Source organism: Leucopleurus acutus (genome assembly GCF_964270905.1).
Source record: "Leucopleurus acutus genome assembly, chromosome: 3".
NCBI lineage: Eukaryota > Metazoa > Chordata > Mammalia > Artiodactyla > Delphinidae > Leucopleurus > Leucopleurus acutus.
In genome coordinates, this window is record NC_139145.1 from 61,232,146 (window position 1) to 61,252,658 (window position 20,513).

The following is a 20,513-nucleotide window of genomic DNA, read 5'->3' on the forward strand; positions in this document are numbered from 1 at the left end:
CATCCATACAGGGGTTTTGCAACACCCTCATTTACGCTTTTCAAACATAACTTCTTATAACCTTGATACTCCTACCTGGCTCTTTTATTTTATGTTTTAAAGGATAGTTTACTTTTAAAGTAGTCGAGGAAGCACTTTTGGGAAACTTCAAATGTGTTACTTTAGAAACTGTCTAGATGAATTTCTAGTTTGAAGATATTAGTGAAATTTCTGTAGGTGGTTGGGAAGTTTGTTCTTCTACACTTTGCCTTTTTCCAGGAGACTTCCAACTGGGAAGAGTGGAGGTGAGATTATTTTACTTGGGGTCTTATATAATGGTTTTCTAGAATCCTAAGCATTTATTAATTTACCTTTGGCTAGAGAAATTAGAACATGGCACATGATGAGAATACCAACAGTTCTAACACTCTGTGTAGCATTGAGAAAACTATCTTTACTGACTTATTGAACTATTAATTAGAGACCTGCCCTAAGAACTAAAAGCAATATTATTTTATACTTTTCCATTCACATTCCTAGATTTTAATAATAAATCTCATTATAAAAGTCTTCATGTGTACCTGTGTGTGTATAATGTGGAGGCATGTTGTAATACACATGGATTATATATTGGGTCCCATTCCTAGAAATCATTTGATGATTATCATTGACCCTGATGATAGTTTGATGGTAGCTAGTTTTGTGCTTTTAAAATGTACCCCAAATGGGGACAAATTTAGGAAATAATTCAGTACAGGAATAAATCGTTAGAAATGTTCCATGATTGTATCACAGATTCTCACCTCCACTTGCCTCAATATTGTAGAGCTGAAACCTTTCTCATCACTCGGTTTAGTTTTAAACTGACGTAGTGTAATTCTTTCTCCAGCTCCACAGCATATAAAAAGAGGCTAGAGGATAATTTAGAAGGAAGTAGAGAATGAGTCAGTAACATTTTTGTACATAAAGAGACAGCAGGTTATTAACACCTATTGTGAAATACTTTGAGTGGGAAGATAGTATTTTAAGCTCCCAAAATATGCCTAGTATGGCCAGTTATGGATCTAATATTCTAAAGCTGTGTGGAGCACAGTATCTGCTATGCGTGTCAAGTATAAATGGCAGTCTATTATTTAGAGATGTAAGGACAAAAGCAGTTGGTCTTGCTCTCACCTTGCATTTAAACAAATGGAGTTTTGTGCTTTCTGTGTCATTTTAAAGTTGGGTAAAAAATTGGGGAAAAAAAGTGGCATCTTAACAGAATGAGATTCTGGGCTCAGGAAAATTGTGGAATGTCCCCAGTCCCCATATCACGATATCCCATAGCACCTTGGTTAGAACAAATGCTTACTCTCGAAATTCTTGTTGAGTGACAGGCTGGTAGTCATCTTGAATTTCTGTAGAATAATACTTTTTCTCAAGCCTCTCTTTCCATTTTTTCATCTGCTCTGCACTTTGAATCTCCTGTAAAGTTAGAGGAAAAAGCATAAGCTGCAATCTTTAAATTTTTCTCTGTTGCAGGCCCATGGCACACAAGCATCACAGGGTTGAGAATTTTAAACTTTACTCTCCAGGGCTGTGATTTTGAGCCCCACTGGCTTTTTGCCCTGCCTGATTTTTGGGTCTATGCATTAGCAGAGTCACCTCAGAGAACTTGGTGTTAAAACTGTTTAGCAGAGTTAGGGGACTTTTAAATTATGAATATCTTCTTATTCCCTTTTCACTGCCTCTTCCCCTCTGCATCTCCAGCTGATATTCTCCATTCTTCACTTGGCCAAAGCTGGGATGTTCTTTTCTGTACCTCTGTTCTATAATGAAGCAAGTGTACATCAAAGTACGTTTGTGGGTATTATTTGCCCTCCCAGCTGCTTCTCAGCCAGACTCCTAACAATTCCCAATCTCCTCTTCATAATTACTGCATCAATCTGTGTACTCCAATCTGTCCACATACCCCAGAATAAGCTCCTCATACCAGAAGATTCTTGCTGTATCCTTCTCTGATCCTAAAGAGCCCTTTCTGTGCTTTGTGCTCACTACCCACCCATTTTCCTTTTAGTGTCCAAATACCTTTTTCCCAACTTTAGAAAAAATGCTCTGTTATGTTATGGAAAATAGAAACAGCCCTAGAAAAAGAGGGAAAGAAGAGACAGTGCACCCAGATACGATGCAAAGACTTTTCAGTAAATCGGTATGCTATTGCCCTGCTCCAACAGTAATGTTAAGTAGCAAAGTGGATCCCTGTATAAGGGTTCTGATTACCTTCCTCAGAGAGAATGGTGATGCCCAAGTTCATACATTGTTTACCTGATAAATGGATGCTGTTCTGGCCAGAGGAGCTGTGCTATATATCAGAAAGTGTTTGTCTTTAAACCAACATATCCGAAGTAGGAAAGGGTGGTTTTCAATCTTTCTAGTTTTATTTCAGCCACATTACAGCACCTATGTTTTGACATATTTACCAGTACTTACAATGTGATGTTAAAAAAGTGGTGGGCCCCACAAATATTTCTAAATGACCAGGTCTATTAAAATGTGGATGCATTAGTAATATGCATTGAATAGACTGCCTGGTAAACGATGCATCCTTCAAAAAACCCATCTCAACCATCGCTTTTTCTATGAAGCCTTCCTTGACATTCACAGGAAAGTAATACCTTTCCTCATAGAGCAGCAACTATGTGGGGGCATTTGCTCAAGCTCCTAGGTTCTAGTCAACCCACCTCTTCCCTGCAGGTGGTAGCTGCTGCTTATAATTGTTTCTGGATTAATTCAGTGTTCTGCAATGTTTCTTACAGACCTCTCATGCCTCAGAAATGAATTCTGTGAAGTAAACCCCCTCTTTTTGAGCTACCTCGTGTGTTTCTGTTTTTCTGACTGGCCCCTAACTGATGACTGGTTGGTAGCAGAGAAGGTCCAAAGAAACAGACCCTTATAGACAGCGTGCCTCCACCAAGGGACACAACAATTGACTTAAAGTTTGAGACCACCGCCTGGCTATTTGGGATTCCTCAGGCTACCGAACCAGCAGGCTAAGAAGTGATTGAGGTGACTGATCCCAATTACCAAGGGGAAATTGGTGCTGCTACAAAATGGGTTCAGAGAGGGCTCTGTTTGGAACCCAGGGAATTCTCTGAGGGGTGCCTCTTAATACTTCCATGTCTAAAACTCTGTAGTTTAAACATTAAATTCTTAAGGAATTGTGATTCGAGTAGAAAAGTTCTTAACGTCACCCAGAGATGGATACAATTACTCTTGGGACTTTGCTTCTCCACTTTTGGGGAGAGAATAAGAGGGCCTCCATTTTCATAGAGGATAGTTCTGTCTAATTAGATGGAAGCTAGAAATAGTTATTGTCATTTTATGGAAGTACAGATGTGTACTAAATAGCCAAAGCGGGTGAATTCAGCTGACTGTTTAGCTAATATCTCTCAACTCAAAATTTGCCCTCCTAAACTCTTATGCTGTTTTATGCTCTTTATGCTGGATCTCAGGCTTTGCAAACCTCATTCCCTAGACTGTCTTGCTACCAGATTTGTTGGGTTCTGCCTCACTGGACGATGGAGGGGAGAAGGTTCTTCTTGTTTTCTTTCTATCAGCATTGCTGATAGAATGGTAGTTGGCTCCAGGCTGCAGTTGTCCAGCTTCTTTTGGCATACCCAGCACCAGCTTCATCATACTCCCTCAGAAGTATCAGGAGCAGCAGGGGTGGGATGAGGGTGACCTCAGAGGTCTGAGCAGCAGCTTCAGGCCCCTTAAGTGTCTTAGGTTCCAATAAACCCACCTTTTGTAACCTTAGCCATGGGAGTGGTAGCATCCTCCTACAGTTATTACTTATGAGTTGCTTCAGTGTTTTTACTTTTTCTATTTTCCAATATCTGTGTAACCAATTCCCTGTAATAAATTTTCTCTGTTTGAAATGTATAGTATGGTTTCCATTTTCCTGACTAGGTCCTCATACATGTAATAAGTATGTCATTTGGTCAGATGTATGTTTGCCTTTAAGGAATGTTTTTAATTTTTCCATATCTTGGTTTTAAACATTTAAAAATTAGTCCCTGGGCATTTTCTATTTTGTTGCTATTGTAGTTTCTTCTATTATAATTTTTAATGAGCTGGTTGATGTTTGCATATATGACATGACTATGTAAATTATTTTTTCCTACTACTTAATCTCTTTTTGTCATAATTTTTCAGTTCATTGTATACCTGAGAAAGAGAATCATATCTCAAACAGAGGTAGTTTTTACCTCTTCCTTTTCTACTTTTGTACTTCTCATGTATTTCTCTTGCTTAATTCTTTTTTTTTTTTTTTTTTTTTTTTTTTGCGGTACATGGGCCTCTCACTGTTGTGGCCTCTCCCGTTGCGGAGCACAGGTTCGGGACGCGCAGGCTCTGCAGCCATGGCTCACGGGCCTAGCCGCTCCGCGGCATGTGGGATCTTCCCGGACCGGGGCACGAACCTGTGTCCCCTGCATCAGCAGGTGGACTCTCAACCACTGCGCCACCAGGGAAGCCCTCTTGCTTAATTCTTTTGTCTGATCTCTCCAATACATCCTTGTCTTGTCCTTGACATGTCCAATGTTTCCCTATTAGATCAGGTGCTAGCTTTGGGGTGAGATAAATTTGTTTTTATCATGTCAAGGAGGAGTCCATTGATTCCTGTTTTGTTTTCCCCCTCAAAGTTGGATGTTGAATCTTACCAAATACCCAGCATCTATGGAAAATAATAGTTTTCCTTTTTTTGATCTATAAATAGAACGGATTATGGTAATTAGTTGATTATACAGTTTTGAATCATCTTCTCATTCTTTGAATAAGCCCTATCTGAATCATGGTATTGTGTTCTGTTGGATTCTGTTTGCTAATATTTAGGATTTTTGCTTCAAGATTTATAAGTGATATTTTGTTTTTTAAAATTAATTAATTAAATTTTGGCTGCATTGGGTCTTCATTGCTGCGCGTGGGTTTTCTCGAGTTGCAGTGAGCGGGGACTGCTCTTTGTTGTGGTGCGCGGGCTTCTCATTGCGGTGGCTTCTCTTGTTGCGGAGCACATGCTCCAGGCACGCTGGCTTCAGTAGTTGTGGCACACAGGCTTCATTGCTCCACAGCATGTGGGATCTTCCCGGACCAGGGATTGAACCCGTGTCCCTTCCATTGGCAGGCGGATTCTTAACCACTGCGCCACCAGGAAAGTCCCTATAAGTGATATTTTCTTTTTCTGTTTTTTTTTTATTTTTATTGAGGAGGATACAATCTTTACTAGGTTTTAGAATCACTATATAGTGATTCTAAAATTATTTTATAAAAATAATTTGGAAATTTTCAATTTTCTCTTTGCTCTGGAACAGCTCAAATAGCTTGAAATTATTTATTCTTTAAAAATCTGGTAAAATTTCCATATGAAACCATCTGGGCCTGATTTATTTCAGAGGTAGCTCTTTGATGGCTTCATTTCTTCTACAGAATGGATTTGTTTAAGCTTTTAAAAATCTCTTTTGGGCTCAGTTTTGATAAATTTTATTTTCAGTTTATTGAGGTTTTCTTTTTGGCCCAATATATCTATTTTCATGAAGGGGTTTTGAAAAACAGGTGTATCTTCTGGGAGTACAGAGTTTAATACATAATTGTAAGATCACTTCATTCATTATATATATATTTTTAATCCTTTCATTTTTCTTGATCTGTTCTTTAGTGTATTCTTGTATGTTTTTCCTTTTATAAGTCTAGTTAGTAGTCTTTACTTTATGGAAGTTTATGCCATATTATTTGTTGCATAGATAATCATAACTATTAAAATTGATCTTAGCCTTATAAAGTGCCCTTCATCTCATTTAGAACTTTTTTCTAGAATTCTACCTTGACTTATATTGTGTCCTCTGATAACTTTTCCTTGCCTTTTATACCTTGGCTCATGCTTTTATACTTTTCTAAATCACTTTGTTTTAGGTATATATTTTAGGCTATATCGTAGAATTGGGTGTTACTCTGTGATTCAATCTGAAAATATTTTCTTTTTAAGTAAATTAAGCTTATTTGTCTTTACTGATATGTCAGATATATCTGGTCACAGTTATATTGTTTTAAGGTATATTTACAGTCTTCTACCATGTGGCATATTATCAGTTTTCTTTTTTGATTTGGTACTGCTTCCCTTTAAGAATGTATGTATTTTTGTTTTAGTGGTCTGTTTTTATTCACGTATCTTTTTATACATCCTCCATCATCTCTTTCTCGTTTTGGTTCCCTCAACAAGAACCAAACAAGTTCAACAAAAAAATTAGGTTATAATTTCTTCCTCCTCATTTCTTTTCCCTCTACTACCCAAGTATATTTAATCATATTACTGTATTTTGTTGTATCTGAGAGATGGAGTCTATCGTAAGACCATTACACCATTATTTTATGTACCACTTAGGAAAAAAAATGCCACCAGTTAAAATATGGCACATTGTCAAATATAAGGCACATCTTGATTTCAGAGATATTAAAATGTGGAAAAATGTGTTTTAAAATTAATAAAACAATATCTTTTAAATTTACTACTGTGCTCTTAAATATGCTAAAGTTTCTTCTTTTGGGCTATTAACTCTAAATGATAATTCTTCAACTTTTTAGCTATTACATATGAAATAATCAGTCAGCTTTTTTTACTTTATACCTTCTCTCTTCCTTCTTTTTTCTAAAATTTCTGAGTCATCTCTTGTTTGGCTGAAGATGATCCTCACATGGAATCCTCAGGAATACAGTGGGATTCCCCAAGTTCTTACATGTTCAAAACTGTTAGAGCCTTTATACTTGAAACACAGCTTTGCTGCATATAAAAAAGCCTTGGCTTACATTTTCTTTCCTTGCTATATTGTAGGTGTTGTTCTGTTGATTTATGGTGTTGAATGGTGTTATGCTAACCTAATTCTCTTTTCCTTGTAAGTAAATCCAAATTTTGCTTGGATAAGTCTCATGTTCATTTTAGGTAATTTTTCCCAGGTACATAGTATGTCTTTCAATATACATTGTCTTTTATTTCAGAAATGGTTTATTGAATTATAGTTTTGTTTTTTAAAAGAATCTCAAACTTACAGAAAAGTTATAAGAACAATACAAATAGTTTTTATCCTCTGAAGTATTTGAAGTTGCCAACATGAATGCCTTATTGTCCCTGAATACTTCAGTGTGTATTTCCTGCATACAAGGACATTCTCCTTTATATAAGCACAGTATAATCATCAGAATCAGAAAATTAATATTGATAGATTATTACCATCTAAATCCTCAGTCCCCTATTCAAATTTACCAGTGTCCCAATGATGCCCTTTATTGTAAAACGATCCAGTCCATGATTATGCATTGTATTTACCCATCTTTTAATCTCAGTCTGGTGTAGTTCCTCAGCTTTACCTTGACTTTCATGACCTTGAAACTTCTGAAGTCTATAGGCCAGTATTTCATAGAATGTCCCTCAGTTTCTTATTGTGTGATGGTTCGTTGCGTTATGCATCTTCGGCAGAAATTTTACAGAAGGGATCCTGTGTTCTCTTAGTGTCTTGTCAGGTGGCATATAATTTCAGCTTGTTCCAGTACTGATTAAGGTTCTGTTTTCTAGACTTTTTCACCGTAATGTTATTCTTTTTCTTTTTGTAATTAGTAAGTATTTTGTGGAGAGGTATGGAAATGTTCTATTCTTCCTCAGACTTTCATTCATGTATATGTTTAGATCAGTGTGGACTCATGGAATCCTATTTTATTCCGTGGGTTTAAATTAATATTCATTAAGTGCTTAAATAAGTGCTTAAAATCCCACACTTGGCCAGCGGGATCCCCACTCAAGCTGACTTTTGTGTCCTTTTAACAGATCTCCATCATTCTATATGGAGTACAGTATGAAGCACCTATACTTTCCAGTCCTGGAATTAACTGTATTTCCAAGGAGCCCGGGTTCCTTTTAGAGGAGAATGGTATTTGGAAACCAAGATCTGGATGCTCGTTGTGTCATTGCTACTAGGATGTCACTCTAGCTTTCTCAGTGGACAGAGTTAGAAGATACATTCGCGTGCGCACACACACACACACAGTTGCAATTCTAATCCAACACCACAAGGTTCATTTTAACCTTCAGCCTTTCCATTTTTGCAATTCCATTGTCTGATAATGAGAAACCTCACTCCATTATACATACTTGTTTGCTTATTCCAATCTCTTGACCCTGCTGTCCTCTTTCTCAATATATTGGGGGGTGGGAGGCATCCAGAAGTAGAGCAATGTTCTATTTTTTCACTTGGGTGGTAGTGGTATGTGGAGGTTTGCTTCATAATTATTTATTAAACATATATGTTTAGTCATTTGAATATATGTTACAGTTTTGAAATATAAGAAAAATCATTTAAGTGATTCAGCACATTAATGATTACAAGAGAACAATTATATAATCATCTCAATAGAGTATACTCACTAAACCCTGTGTACTAATCCCACAGTGAAGGTACAGCTGTAGGACAAGGGTATCTGGCTAAGAGCACCAATAAGAGAGACAGAGCATCTGGAATCCAAACAATTTGTCCTAAATAAGAAAGGATCTAGATTCTGGGAGAGATTTGGAGGTGGCAACTACTGCTCTGAAAAAAGCAAATCATTCAGTTCTTAAATCAGAACTTTTTCTAATAAAGCTATCACTTCTTTACGAGAAAATTAAAATCTTACTTTTTCATCAAAGCCTTCTCTTCTGGCTTGTTCAGCCAAATCTCTGCTTTTCCTACTGAGAATATAAAATAAAAATCAGAGGTATATGACAGTAAAAAGGAAAATGACAGTATAAAATATAACCAGATCTGTATTAAGGATCTGAATTAATTTCTGTTCTTTCTAATAACACTAATTATTTGGAAAATGTGGTCATTAATAAGTTCTCTATATCATATCTCTAGCTATAAAAACATGTTTCTATTATGTCCCACTGCCAGATTTTGACACTAAAATTATGCAGTAAATGTAAATACATTCTTAAATATTTTGTTTAAAAATTGTTTTACTTTGATAGCTAAAAGTATGCACTTAATGTAGACTAAAATCATTTCCTACTTTTTTAGAGGGACTTTACTATCCTGTGCAGCTTTATGTTAAACCTTTTTCTGAGTGGCATGGCATGCCTTATATTAATTTTAAATTAGCTTAGAGTTTCATGACACTCTCAGAAATTATGAGGTGCTACTGGATGTTTTGACAGTTTATTTAGAATCAGCACATTGAATGGTGGTTGTTTTGCAATCAAAACCTTACTCTCACTGTAAGTTTCTAATCTAATACAGAGCTTTAAAATGGTAAGTTAAAAATTGAAGAAAATTCATCTTACCTTTTCTTGTCTTCATCTGTTTCAGGTTTCTTTAGTTTGAGTTTTTCGAGAGCATTGTGGTAACTCTGAGCATAATTTAAAAGTTTAAAAGTTCATAAAAATAATATTCTGTCTTGTCAATTTTTGATCAAGGTAAAGGAAATAGGGAATGCTTGACTTTAGGGACTGCTGCCCTAAAGAAATGTAGAGGCAAATACTATGATTATTTTTTTTCACCTTGTCACTACTTATGGTTTCTGCCTGCTGGTGAAAAAGCTGGAAGGCATCACACTTGAACTTGGAAAAAAAAATCTTTAAAAAATATTATTAACATTTATTGCATTAATGATATTAACACTTTAATGCACATAACCAACATCATAATCAAGAGATAAAAGATGAAAAAACCCACAGTTAAGTTCATTGGGGGACATATTAGTAGTTTACAGATAAGTTCTTGGACAGAGTTCTTAAGCCCCACTAACCCCACAGCTTATAGGACCTTTTCTGTGTGAAATGCTATGGTTAGAGCTGTGGGTATGCAGAGATGGGCAAGATGGTACACACATGACTCTGCTACAGTTCACAGTGAGGTCGGTATTGAGAGGACAAGGAAGATTGCTCTGACAGGGAGAACAGAATGTCAGCGAAGAGAGCAGAGGGAATTCCTGGGGAGTCAGGGAATGACATGAGCAGAGGCCCAGAGGAGACAATGAGAGCAAGCATGGTAAACAGCACTGTGCTCAAAACAGCTGGGGCATACAGTGCTGTGAATGGAGGCATAGAAGGTAAAAATTGTATAGTTAGTTCAATGATAGTGAATAAAGATAGGTTGAGACTGTGAGACTAGAAAAGGCCCTTGAATGTTTGAATAAAGAATTTGGACTTATTTTGACAAGCCCAGGGAAACTTTGAAGAATTTTGAGCAGAGAAGTGATATGATCAAAACTGGGCTGGCACAGGAAGGAGGCTGTAACAGTTAAGAAGATGTTACCATACAGAAGTCTGGGTGAAAAGGACTGAGTACCTAATGTAGTGGTGGCAGTTAGAATTCAAAGTGTCTTTGAGTTCCACAAATGTGAGCAAAAACTACAGAGGTGAACTTTACACACAAGCCTTGGCAACAGACCATTATAAGGGACAAAGAAAAAGTTCAAGGGTTCTGAGCCAGGGGTGACTGAGGAGAGTGTTGCCACTACAGAAAGTGAGGAAGGTAAGGCAAAAGGAGTTCTGAGTTCAGATTGTTCATAGGAATTTACCAGCATCTAAATTGAAAACTTTGGGAGGGAAGAGAGTAAGTGCTTTGCATTTAGTGCTCAGTAGCTTTTTGATACATTGAACTCTGAAATAATTTTGGTCACATTTTTGAAGCCAGAGAACATTTCTCCTGGTACTGAAATAATACAAATATAAGTAACCGTGGACCAAAACAAAAAACCCCAAATGTCCTCCCTGCACTACCACTTGGGGTTTAGGTGTTATTCAAACTACAAGAGTATAAACTGAACAAGATTGGTCTTAGAATTCTGATTAGAAGAATTTGACATACCTTTTTAATCATTTTACCAAGTTCAAAATCTGGCCTTCTGCCTATTGAATAGTCAGCTTTCACTTCAGAATAGGTATCATTAATTATTGCCAAGAACATGTTCTGGGGAGAAATATTCAAATGAAGTATTTCAATAAAAATTTAGTTTAAATGTTGTTAATGACTTTGACAAGTGCTGGGATTTGTAAAATTAGATTTAAATTTTAAAAGTAACTCGTGCTCAATAAGAGATATGACTATGCAGACTATATATAATATAGTAGAATGGGAAATGTGTAGTGTGTGGATATGGGCAAGTATGTTTATGGTAAATGGGAAAAGCAGAATGTAAAATAGTGCATATACATTGGTTAATTATATATATATAAAAATGTATTAATGTTACATATCAGAAGAAAACTTAGAATAATATATGTTCATAAGGGTATTTCTTTTTTTTCTTTAAAATTCTATAGAGCTGTTTAAATGCACAGTTTTACTAGGGCTCTTACAACTATTAATGTCCAGATAACACAAACAGAACTGTGGAGAGGGTATTCTTACTCCCAGCCCACCTCTCCATCTTTCACTGTGGCTCAGATCTGTCACTGTGAGGACTGTTGCCCACAATCGGGATAACTGCTGTGTGTGACAAAAAAATGTTTTCATGGAGGACAGTAGCAGTGCCTTGAGTAGAAAGGCAAGGTTCCTTGATTAGGAAGGCCAAATAGATTTGTCCTGAGCACATGTGAGAGACCCATCCTGGGGACTCCTAAAAATTACCAGGGTGTGAGCTTTCATCCATAAGGGCCAAAAGCTGTTGCAATATGGGCAGAATATGAATGGCCTAATTCATACCTACTGGTATGAAATGTCCCAGGCTGGAGAGACCTGGAACTTTCAAGTTATACGTGTAAAAGATTTAGTACACTCTTGGCACACAATAACCACCCAGATGGTAACTATTATGATCACATTCTCCATTGGACAGCTTGAAAACATTTGGACCCCCTGGATTACTAGGAATCTACACCATTCTTAATAAATGTAAAGTGTTCTGACAGCTAAGCAGTGATACTATAATTTCTTCTAAATTGGTAATTATATTTTTTATTCTGAAAAATGTAAGCAAAAAAGGGGAACATATATGGTCATTCTTACCAGCAGGACAAAGAACACGAAAAAGATGAAAGTGATGAAGTAAATGGGTCCCAAGATACGACTGGCTTGCTGAATTCCAGCAAAATTAAAATCTCCAAGAACAATACGAAATTGTGTGAATCTTTTATGGGAAAAAAGAAAACCATTAGAAAATACTATATCTCTTCATACATACATTACAACAGATGGGGGTTACTAATGTGCCTAGGAAAGTACCTAGCTGCATATGGCAATGTTCTCTGGCTTTAGTTTTGTTAGCACAGAGTTCTATAAAATTGGATGTAGAATATTCCCCTAAAGAAAGCCAAGACTTAATAGCTGAACAGATAGTTCAGGAAATGATGGGCTTCAATTTATTCAATCAATATGAACCCTATGTTCACCTCCAAGATTTGAACCTTGAGATGCCTGCTTACCAGCTTGTCTTGACAGTGGCCTCTTTAGCCATTCCTGTGCCCTTATAAAACTTAGAATACTTTGACCTTTTCCAATAAATGATTTTCAACTTGTACATAGACCCAAGAGCCTTACAATTTCTAATATCAATGGTATGCTTAATTTTTGCATCTCTTCTGCTGAAATAAAAATGGCAACAATTTGTCACTTGCTAAGTCTCAAACAAGTGCTGGTAGTGATCCTCAAATATGATCCCGAGGTTTATTTTATTTTCTCCAATAAGTATAAAAGCTTGGCTTTGAAGTGAAATAGCATTGAAAATACTATAAATCTTCATTTTATTAACTTTAAGGATGGAAAAATTAAGAAATTAAGGCTTTGAATGAGCATAGTAGTAGCAGAGGTAGAATTAGGATTTCATAACCTGAAGTTTTATTTTGTTTTCTCATCATTAGTTTGCAGTGGTATTGCCATACACACCATGGATATATTATAAATTATATATATATGATGTATGTATATATATATATGAGTTCTTTATTTTAAGGGGAGATCTGGGAAGGAGTTTTTAATAGTATGTAGACACTTTGCATGATTGGTCAAAGGGCGGAATGTTTCTTGTTCCTTGTTGCTTTTGCCAATCACATGAAGGGAGCATAGGACTATGTACAATGAAGGAAGAAAATGTATTCAAAGAAATCAGCTATTTGGAGTCCTAGGACTCAGAGTTTTCTGGAATTTCATCCTCAGTACCTGAGACCTGACTAAATCATACATACAGTGTTTATCCAGCTTCTAATAGTGGATTCTAATGCTCTTCTACACAAGATAGAAGGAGAAATGCTGAATTAGGAGACCAAAGTTTCTCAGCAAATCAAAAAAATTTTTTTTCCTCTCTGGCATAGGAGAATATGAGGTTCTGTTTTAATGTTTTTAACTTAATTTTTTATCCTTAAGTTCAAGTCAGCATTTCTCCTCTCCAGAAAGTGTCCACATACCTCTGCTCTGTAAATAGTGTGAATAACAAAAACCTAAGCAATTACTGAATGGTTATAATCACATAGGAACTGGAGACTTACAAATGCCTTTCCCCTCCCCCTCCCCAAGCTAAAAGGAACACCGTGACTCTTCAGGATACAGATTATACTGAATGAAAACACTGTTTTTTAACTTCTTGATACCCCTGTTAACTTTCTACAGTTCTCTCTTGTTGAATTAAAATAGCTTACAGACGGTTTCATAATAATGTACCATTTATGCTTAATCTGACTTCCCAGTCTCTCACTTGCAGGCATGACTGGGTGGTAGGTATTCCTAAGCCTTCTCCAAATATTGCCTCTATTCCACTGTGTCGTCTTCTGTAATTCAGGTTAAACATATATTAGGCCTTCTCATTCTACCCTTTCTGTCATTTTCTGAACATTTTGCCTCTCTGTGCCACTTCAAAATTTTTTCTCACCTATTTTTCATTTTACTCATTCTCTCTTCATCTATGTCTCATTTGCTATCAAACCTGTCAACTGGGCTTTTAATCTCAGTTGCTTTAATTTTCAGTTCTAGAATTCTGTTTGATACTTTTTCAAGTATGTCACTTTTTACACCATCCTGTTCTCTCTCTAAAGATATTTTCTGACTTGTGTTTTATTTCTCTAAATATAGTATTTATTGATTATTCCAGTATTTGAAGTCTTTGAGTCTGTTTCTGTTGTCTGTTGTATCTGCTGGTTCTTGCTTACGAATTTTTCCTCCTTATGTACCAAGTTATCTTTGACCATGAGCAGTAAATTATACTTGAAGGGCTTAGGATGAAATATATTTCTCCAGAGAGGTATTTTTGTGTGTGTGTCTGCAGGTGCATATGGGCATTCCAGCCTGGGACCATCTTAATCCAAATTCAAGACATGAGGTTCCCTGGATACCTAGGTGACTAAACCCAGACTTCAAGTCAAGTCACTGAGGGATTTACTTTTAACTTGAGGCTGTAGCAGTTCAGGCTCCCTACTTTATGTGTGGAGAGGTTATCAGACACTCCTCCTCTCCCCCAACCCCACTCCCCAGCACACAAACACAGGCCTTGGGTTTGTCTTCTGTCTCATCCTTGAGAGGTAACTAGAAACACAATTTCTCAACTATTTCTTCTGGATCAACAAAAATGCCTTCATGGTGGAGGTTTTGGGGAAGATGAAGTAAGAAGCACTAGGAATCTGTCTCACCACCTAGACAACAATCACAGTGGCACAATCTTTCTGATGAAACTATTTTGGAACTCTGGAGTCTGTTGAAGGCTTACAACTTCCAGGAAAGGATTGGGCAGTTTGGGTCAATTTAAACTTTTAGTTTGGCAGCAGCTACCCATCTCCTACCCCCCAGCCTATGGCAGGTAGCCCTGCATGTATTTCTAGAGCAGCTTGTACACAGCTTGTGGGAGCCAGGGTGGACAAGAAGGACCCTGTTGTCCAGACATCAGGGTCTGTGTTCTGATTGCTGATTACTGCTTCTGATCACAGAGGCAGGCATCTCCCTGCATTGTTGCAAGCCCCTCCCTCTCCGGCTGAAGCAATGTCCTTGGGATTGAGAGGCCCAATGCTCTTCCCTCCTTCATTTTTCTCTTTTTCCCCTTTGGGAGCCAGATATTAAAGACTAGGACATTCATGGGGCTTCCCTGGTGGTGTAGTGGTTAAGAATCTGCCTGCCAATGCAGGGGGCACGAGTTTGTGCCCTGGTCCAGGAAGATCCCACATGCCACGGAGCAACCAAGCCCGTGCACCACAACTACTGAGCCTGCACTCTGGAGCCTGCGAGCCACAACTACTGAAGTCCGCATGCCTAGAGCCCGTACTCCACAACAAGAGAAGCCACCACAATGAGAAGCCCATGCACCACAAGGAAGAGTAGCCCCCGCTCACCGCAACTAGAGAGAGCCCACGCGCAGCAACAAAGAACCAACACAGCCAAAAAAAAAAAAAAAAAGACTAGGGCATTAAAAAAAAAACAACAACTGCATATATGGAGGAAATTAGACAGTCACCATGCATGCCCAAGGAATGGCACAGGCTCAGAAAAGACCTGAGAAGACCTTAAGTTTACACCTCAGGCTGATCCTCAAAGTACTAAAAGAAGACATGGAGTAAGTCAAGAAAACTATGTATGAACAAAATGGAAAAGCAATAAAAAGATAGAAAACCTAAAAAGAAACCAAAAAAATTCTAGAGCTGCAAAGTACAATAACTGAAATGAAAATTCATTAGAGAGATTCAAAGGTAAATTTGAATAGGCGGAAGAAAAAAATCAGTGAACTTGAAGATAGGGCAATTGAAATTATTGAGTCTGAGGAACAGAAAGAAAAAAGTTTCAAGAAAAGTGAACAGAGCCTAAGGGACCTGTGGGATACCATCAAGTGAACCAACGTATGCATAAGCACATGAAAAGATGCTCAAGATTGCTAATCAGTAGGCAGATGCAAATCAAAAACACAATGAGATATCACCTCACATCCATTAGGATGGCTACTGTCAAAAAAAAACAAACCAGAAAATAACAATTTTTGATACGGATGTGGAGAAATTGAAACACGCACCGTTAGTGGAAAGGTAAAATGGAATAGCCACTGTGGAAAACAGTATAGCAGTTCCTCAAAAATTCAAAATGCAATTACCATATGATCCTGGAATTCTACTTCTGGGTATGTACCCAAAAGAATTCAAAGTAGGATCTCAAAGAGATATTTGTATACCATGTTCTCATAGCATTATTCATAATAGCTAAAACGTGGAAGCAACCCAAGTGTCATTGAGAGATTAATGGATAAACAAAATGTGGTATGTACATACAATGGAATATTATTCAGCTTCAAAAAGGAAATTCTGACATATCCTACAACATTGTTGAATCTTGAAGACATTATGCTAAGTGGAATAAGTCAGTCACAAAAGGACAAATACTGTATGATTCCACTATGTACCTTGAGTAATCAAAATCATAGAGACAAAAAGTAGAATGATGGTTGCCAGGGGCAGGGGTAGGGAGGGAAATGGAGAGTTCCTGTTTAATGAGTATAGAGTTTCAGTTTTGCAAGATAAAAAGATTTCTGGAGATGAATGATGGTGATGATTGAACAATATGAGTGTACTTCACTGTACAGTTAGAAATGGTTAAAAAAAAGACATGGTTAAGATGGTAAATTTTATGTTATGTTATACACAATTTAAAATTTTTATCAGTTTTTTAAAAAAAGCCTTCAGGGCAGAAGTAGCTTCGGATGCTGAGTTTACTTTTCCGGGTTCTTGCTTTCTGATTTTGGCCACTCAATTTTTTGTTAGTTCTTAAATGTTTCCTATATTTCATCCAGCTTTTTAAATTGTGAAGAGGTCGATTTGAATAACCTAGCACATCATTACCAAAAGCAGAAGCCCCCTCATTAATCCATTTCAAAATTTTCTATCTGTTTACTTTGTGCCTTATACTTTCTTTCCTCCCATTATCCAAAGTAACACAAATTTCCAAGGTTCTGTAAATTACTACATTTATATTTAATGTCCAATACTACTTAGTTTTATTATTAACACTTGAATTAAGATCCTAGGAAAGGACCAAGAAATTGTTGGAACTGCAAACATTATTCACTCTGGATAAGGTAATTAGACTTCTCAAATTATAGGTCATTTGAAGTTGGAAAGGACCTTTGGGAGTGATTTAGTCCAGCCCCTTCATTTACAGATAAAGAAATTAAGGTCTAGAAAAGTTAAATAGCTAGTGGCAGAATTGGAAAGTAGAATTATATCCTCTTGGTTGCTAGTCCACTCTTTCCACTACTAATTTAGTAAAGGGTTATTCAGAAAAATATTATTAAATTTCATGCAATTAATTGGTACTTAGATAATACAGTATTTACATGTGGATGATGAAAAGAGGGCAACCTAAGAAATTTTTCAGACCAGAATTTACCCCAAATTGAGTAAAAGGGCCATGGACAAGTTTGAGGAATTCTTAACTAAAGGGAAAGTTATTGCAGTTTTTCTCAGAGCCATATGTTACCATGCAGTACGAATTTCCAAGAGTGATGCAAAGTGAAGCCATTTCCCCCAGACGGTCTTTCTTGGTCTAGATTGCACAGGACACATTTTGAGAACTGATATTTTAGACTATCATAATTTTTTTTACACAGACAGAACTTGTTTTACCTACTCAAAAACGAAAGTAAATTTATTAAAATTATTCACTTTTAAAGACAATATTTTTCTAGGGATTCTACCTAATCGGTTCTATAAGTTAGTTATCTGCTGATTGTTTTACGTGTATAAAGCTATTTTTAAAATTCAGCTTTGCCAGATCAGCAAAGGATAATCAGGTCAATATCAATAAAAGGATTCTAAAGGTAGAGCCCTCTAAAGAAAACACTTAAGATTTCTTTTGCCCAGAGAATAAATGCTACAGAGACATGGAGCCAGTTCCTTTTATCTTAGGTAAAATTTTCACTTCTATTGAAAAGTAAAAAAATATTTTTCTAGCTTGACCTGGTAACACTTGAAAAGTGGATAACACCATCCATTTGGATCTTTCAATGCCTAACTGTACTTTGAGTGTGACAGATATTTAGCCATCAGTGAAAATATCAAACCATTTTTTAATTTATTAAAGCTTATGTCAGTACTTATAGGCCTTTTCATGCTTTTTTTGTTATAAACTGGATAAAACTGCATAAATTACATTTATGCTAAGAGCTTACATGGAATTTTGAAAAGTGGAAAAGTCGTCAACTTGTGATCCAAAAACAAGAAATCCTAACTGAGCGTAAGCAAAGAATATTATAAAAAACATGATGGCAAATCCTACTATGTCGTTGATACAGCGGGACAAGGTTGATGACAGCTGAGACATTGTCTTATTAAAGCTTATGAATTTGAATATCTGAAAAAGAAAAAAGTTAATTGAAATAGGAGAATATTAAAAATTATAATGATTAGAGTAAATTAATTTCAAAAGAAATCTGCTTGAAATTAAAAGAGATGCTTCATGACAGTTGGGGTGTTTGAGGATTCGCTGGCAATCATTACAAAGCCAAACTACTTTAAAATTTACTGTATAAAAAAATTACTGTATAGGTAAGAATATCCTTTTGTTTTTTCATAACTTTGTAGTTTAAGTTCCCATTTTATTATCTAATATAATAAAATATATCTAATCTGTTATATCTGATAAAATATAAATACCTTTATCCATGCAAAGAAGATGGTTATGGCAATTATATTGTTGTAATAAATGTGCCAGTGTGCAAGAAAATAGAAGTCTGAATATTTTTCAGTACTTTTTAACAGTTGTCCAAGCAAGAGAGAAGTTTGTATATTACAGTATGAGTTGAAGAAAACGGCCACAAAACACAACTAAATGGGAAAATAAGAAGGGTTAAATTAGAGATTACCTCTAAAGCTCCTGAAGCTTATGAATAAACGCATGAAAAAGTTCATCAAAATTCAACAAAAAGGGAGGGAGAGATAAGACAGGTTTTTACTTAAATGAAAGTAAGCCTCAATTTATAGAGGTTTAAGGTAGCATAATTATCATAAAAGTAGCAAAATACTGACTGCCTGGCTATCCTAATCTATATGACTTTTTGTTTCTTTGTGTCATAAAACACAAATGTATAAAATGATTATATAATTCTGACTAGACTGTAAGGGTTTCTGCTCCATATAACTACATGATACCTAAGAGTTTAATATTTTTCACTATGTAACACTCGAAGAAAAAATTTTTTACAGCTCCAAAAAAATAAACCCCTTTAGATCTTCTTAACAACTCTTTTAGAAGAGGATTTTAGAACCAGATTATTTTAGGTATCAGAGTTTTCTAACTGTCATGAAAATTTTCCTTTGATTTCTCTTCCCTAAAATACTCAGTTAAACATTTAATGCTGTACCCTATGTTAAGCATTATTGTGGTTACCAGAGAGGTAGATGGCACACTTTCTGACTCTGAGAAACTTTCAATTTGGTTTTGAGAAACAAATATATATAGATACTGGATTGGCTATAACTAAGGGCTAATAAGAGTGAAAGATCAGGTTGTATAAGCCAGAATATTTGTTCATTGTTCCTAAAACCAAGCTCTTACGATTTGTTCCACCCTACCCACACCTCTATGTTTACTTTAGTATTTTCCAGTGATGAGAACTGGCAGTCTTTGGAGTTTCTTCAAGGATTATTTCCCCAATCCTGGTGGCATCCTCTGTGCCTACAAGCTATGCTCTGCCTGCTCAAACCTTATCCCCCCTTCTGTATTCTGCCTAGGCTTGTCTTTTGCCTATTTAAAAATCCAGTGTAAAGAGGAAAGCAGATTTAGGCAACATACAAGAGTACATTTTAAAGGACCTTGTCCCAAAAGAATCATTATTTTCAACATGAGGCCCTGAGAGGAATACATTTTTTTGAGTGGGAGTAGGGAGACCTACTGTGCCCCCTAAATCATAATACGTATGGAATCACTTATTCCTCTAGATTTATGCTAGTCCTGCCAAGGACCAAATCAGAGAGAAAAAAATAGATTTCTCCCTTTTGAAGGCACACCATTAGTATGTACTATGACAGTTCATTTTATTATTGATACTTAAAGCTTTTAAAATAAGTCCTGGATGAGGGAGGTGCTTTTTAAACCTCTCTCACTGGTGGGTTCAGATGTGATTCCCTTCAACCATATCTGTGAATATATACTTACCACCAAAAGTAGTAATTCTAGCCAGTTCCAACTACTTTTGAAATAGGCAGATTTAAATTCTTTTATTTTTAGGACTTCTTGTGTTGTGAAGACAATAAGAAAAATACAAAATGTGATTTCACAGGAAGCAATAAAATAATCATAGTAGCTAACATATCTAAGGAGCTTCACAGAGTAAAACTGCCATGAAGTAAGTATTCCTCCAGTTGCAGGGAATTCTGCCACCAATCTGTAAAATGAGGTTTGTGAAAGTCACTGCATTTCAAGGATTTATATTTCAGTACCTAACGCGATTGATATTTCTAGTCAGTGATGTTGTGTACTTTAATCACTTATTTTGTACAAAACATGTGTTCTCAGGGTTATGGGCTCAATTCATTACTATTTTTTTAAACATCTTTACTGGAGTGTAATTGC

The 20,513-nt window shown here is 36.3% G+C and overlaps 1 protein-coding gene across 2 annotated transcripts in view; it reads right to left on the bottom strand.

Moving 5' to 3' along the window:
* The window catches only part of PKD2L2 (polycystin 2 like 2, transient receptor potential cation channel), a gene marked incomplete at both ends in the record, with an annotated part of 38,706 nt that overhangs the window by 2,696 nt on the left and 15,497 nt on the right, over positions 1-20,513 (bottom strand). The window contains 9 exons of one of the 2 annotated variants that reach the window (XM_082834971.1): positions 794-890; positions 1,331-1,443; positions 8,674-8,728; positions 9,323-9,387; positions 10,851-10,952; positions 11,991-12,111; positions 18,112-18,293; positions 18,596-18,766; positions 20,097-20,325. In XM_082834971.1, coding sequence (XP_082691097.1) covers positions 794-890; positions 1,331-1,443; positions 8,674-8,728; positions 9,323-9,387; positions 10,851-10,952; positions 11,991-12,111; positions 18,112-18,293; positions 18,596-18,766; positions 20,097-20,325 — 1,135 coding nt within the window. Of the gene's footprint in view, positions 1-793; positions 891-1,330; positions 1,444-8,673; positions 8,729-9,322; positions 9,388-10,850; positions 10,953-11,990; positions 12,112-18,111; positions 18,294-18,595; positions 18,767-20,096; positions 20,326-20,513 lie in introns of those variants that run through there. The other variant, XM_082834972.1, reaches the window with a different exon arrangement.